Here is a 1,898-nt window from a genome sequence, read left to right on the forward strand (position 1 = left end):
GATTCGTGCGTCGCGAGGTCATTTTGCGACGGTTCACAAAACCGTCGTTCCAACCGTCGCCAACTTTTGCGACGGTTCACAACCGCCTCTAAATATATTTTGCGACACTTAGAACAAACTCAAATTTATTTTTTTCTGCACAATTACGACAGTTATCAACCGTCGCTATATTTACTTTGAGGCAGTTTGAACCGTCGCAAACCTAATAATTTAAAATAAAAAAATATGATACAATTTTTTTCCTATTTTTAATCAATTAAAATAAAAAATATTCATAAATACCATCCACATAATTTAAATACATAATTAATAACTATTGTACCTAAATATTCAAAACATTAATTAGTGGAGTAGCTAACAATACAAAACAACTCCATCAAACTTAGAAGTTCATCCAAATATCTAATTAGTCCCTAATGAAGTTGTTCCACGATCATCAGGTTGGTGGCTGGACTCAGATGAACGTCTACCATCTATTGGCGATTCTATGTCCATTGCCTGAAAAAAAAAAGTATATATTAACCTCAATGAATATTGATAAATATTGTCAAAACTAATTAACTAAATTTCTCTTATAGCTATAAGAAACCTTTACACAATTGATATTTTTAATCAAAGACAAACAACTCTCACAAGATTTTTAAATATGTTTGCTATGAAAATAATTTTACCTGTTTGTCTCTAGAATTTTGCATTTGCATCAAGAAAGCAATTTGCTCCTTCAACATATCAACTTCAGAATCCCTTTTCTTAAGCCTATCAATTTCAGCTTGCATTTTCTCCATCTTTTCATTAGCTTCAGAGGAAGACATCGATCTTACAGAGTGAGAAGTAGATGTAGTAATTTGTGATGGTGTTATTCCAAGTCCCATACAACGAACATATCCAGGATGTTCTTTTCCAAACACATTAACAAATGCTTCATTTGGAGAAGGAGTCTTCCCAATTTCAGCTTGCAATTGTTCCTGTGCAAACAGATAAAGCAAACTAAATTCCTCACTATTACCAAAACTAACAGTTGCATCTTTGATTTATAAGGTGGTCAATAACAAATAGTTACAATTACATAACACTTCTATTATTTACACTTACATATTTTTCCTTGGCTTCGTCGTTGACAAATGACCCATCAGACTTTTTATGACAAATTGAATACATTTCACCCCTACTGTATTTTCGACCATCTCTCAGTTCCTACAAGTAAACACATGTAATAAGTACATGTTCAATTAAGTATGCAATCAATAGTAGATTGAAAAAATCCTACCAACTCATCCCTCTTCCTTGCAAGCGTCTTAGAGCCTAATGTATGAAGGATTGTTAGCTTTTCTCTATTTGCAGCATTTTTATCAGCCTTCTCCTACAATGATAACAAATGACAAAAAAAGACAACACAAGAAAAGAATAGTTACCATTGTATCTGTCTTTCGCTACCATTGGACAAAAATAGTCCAATGGTCTTGATTAATAGAACGTGCATAATTTTGTAGATTTTCCTCCAAAGAAATATCCCACTTATAAAATTTCTTAAACAACCTACATCGTGCATCTCGCCATTTCTTTCCAAGGCTTGAAAGGATATTTTTTTTTTTGTCTTTATCATCGACAACAATTCAACTTTTAGTGATTGTACCCTAATTCAACTTTTAAATCGCCTAGAGCCTTCAACTTGTGATTGTACCCAAATTGTTCACCAATCCAAATTATTCACCAAATCTGCATGAATTAAAAATTCAATCCACAACAATAAATTAACAATTCTACATTGTAACAAACCATTAACAAGAACAATCATTCATACACAAAAGAAAGTTAAAAACACACAACAAAACCATAGAGTGGCTAAACAAAATTTAAACATAATAGAAGATACAACAATTAACAAAACATAAACAAAA

The 1,898-nt window shown here is 31.9% G+C and overlaps 1 protein-coding gene across 1 annotated transcript; it reads right to left on the reverse strand.

Annotated features, from left to right (window-relative positions):
- Nucleotides 1-350: 350 nt before the first annotated feature.
- LOC101495708 (uncharacterized) lies at nucleotides 351-1,425 on the reverse strand. The gene is made up of 5 exons (XM_004488337.4): nucleotides 1,413-1,425; nucleotides 1,268-1,360; nucleotides 1,093-1,194; nucleotides 672-965; nucleotides 351-498 (listed from the first exon to the last, which is right to left on the reverse strand). The coding sequence occupies exons 1-5, from the start codon at nucleotides 1,413-1,415 to the stop codon at nucleotides 403-405; spliced, it is 588 nt and encodes a 195-aa protein (XP_004488394.1). The 5' UTR covers nucleotides 1,416-1,425; the 3' UTR covers nucleotides 351-402.
- Between the last annotated feature and the right edge of the window lie 473 nt (nucleotides 1,426-1,898).

This window comes from Cicer arietinum, chromosome 1 (genome assembly GCF_000331145.2).
Source record: "Cicer arietinum cultivar CDC Frontier isolate Library 1 chromosome 1, Cicar.CDCFrontier_v2.0, whole genome shotgun sequence".
Taxonomy (NCBI): Eukaryota; Viridiplantae; Streptophyta; class Magnoliopsida; order Fabales; family Fabaceae; genus Cicer; species Cicer arietinum.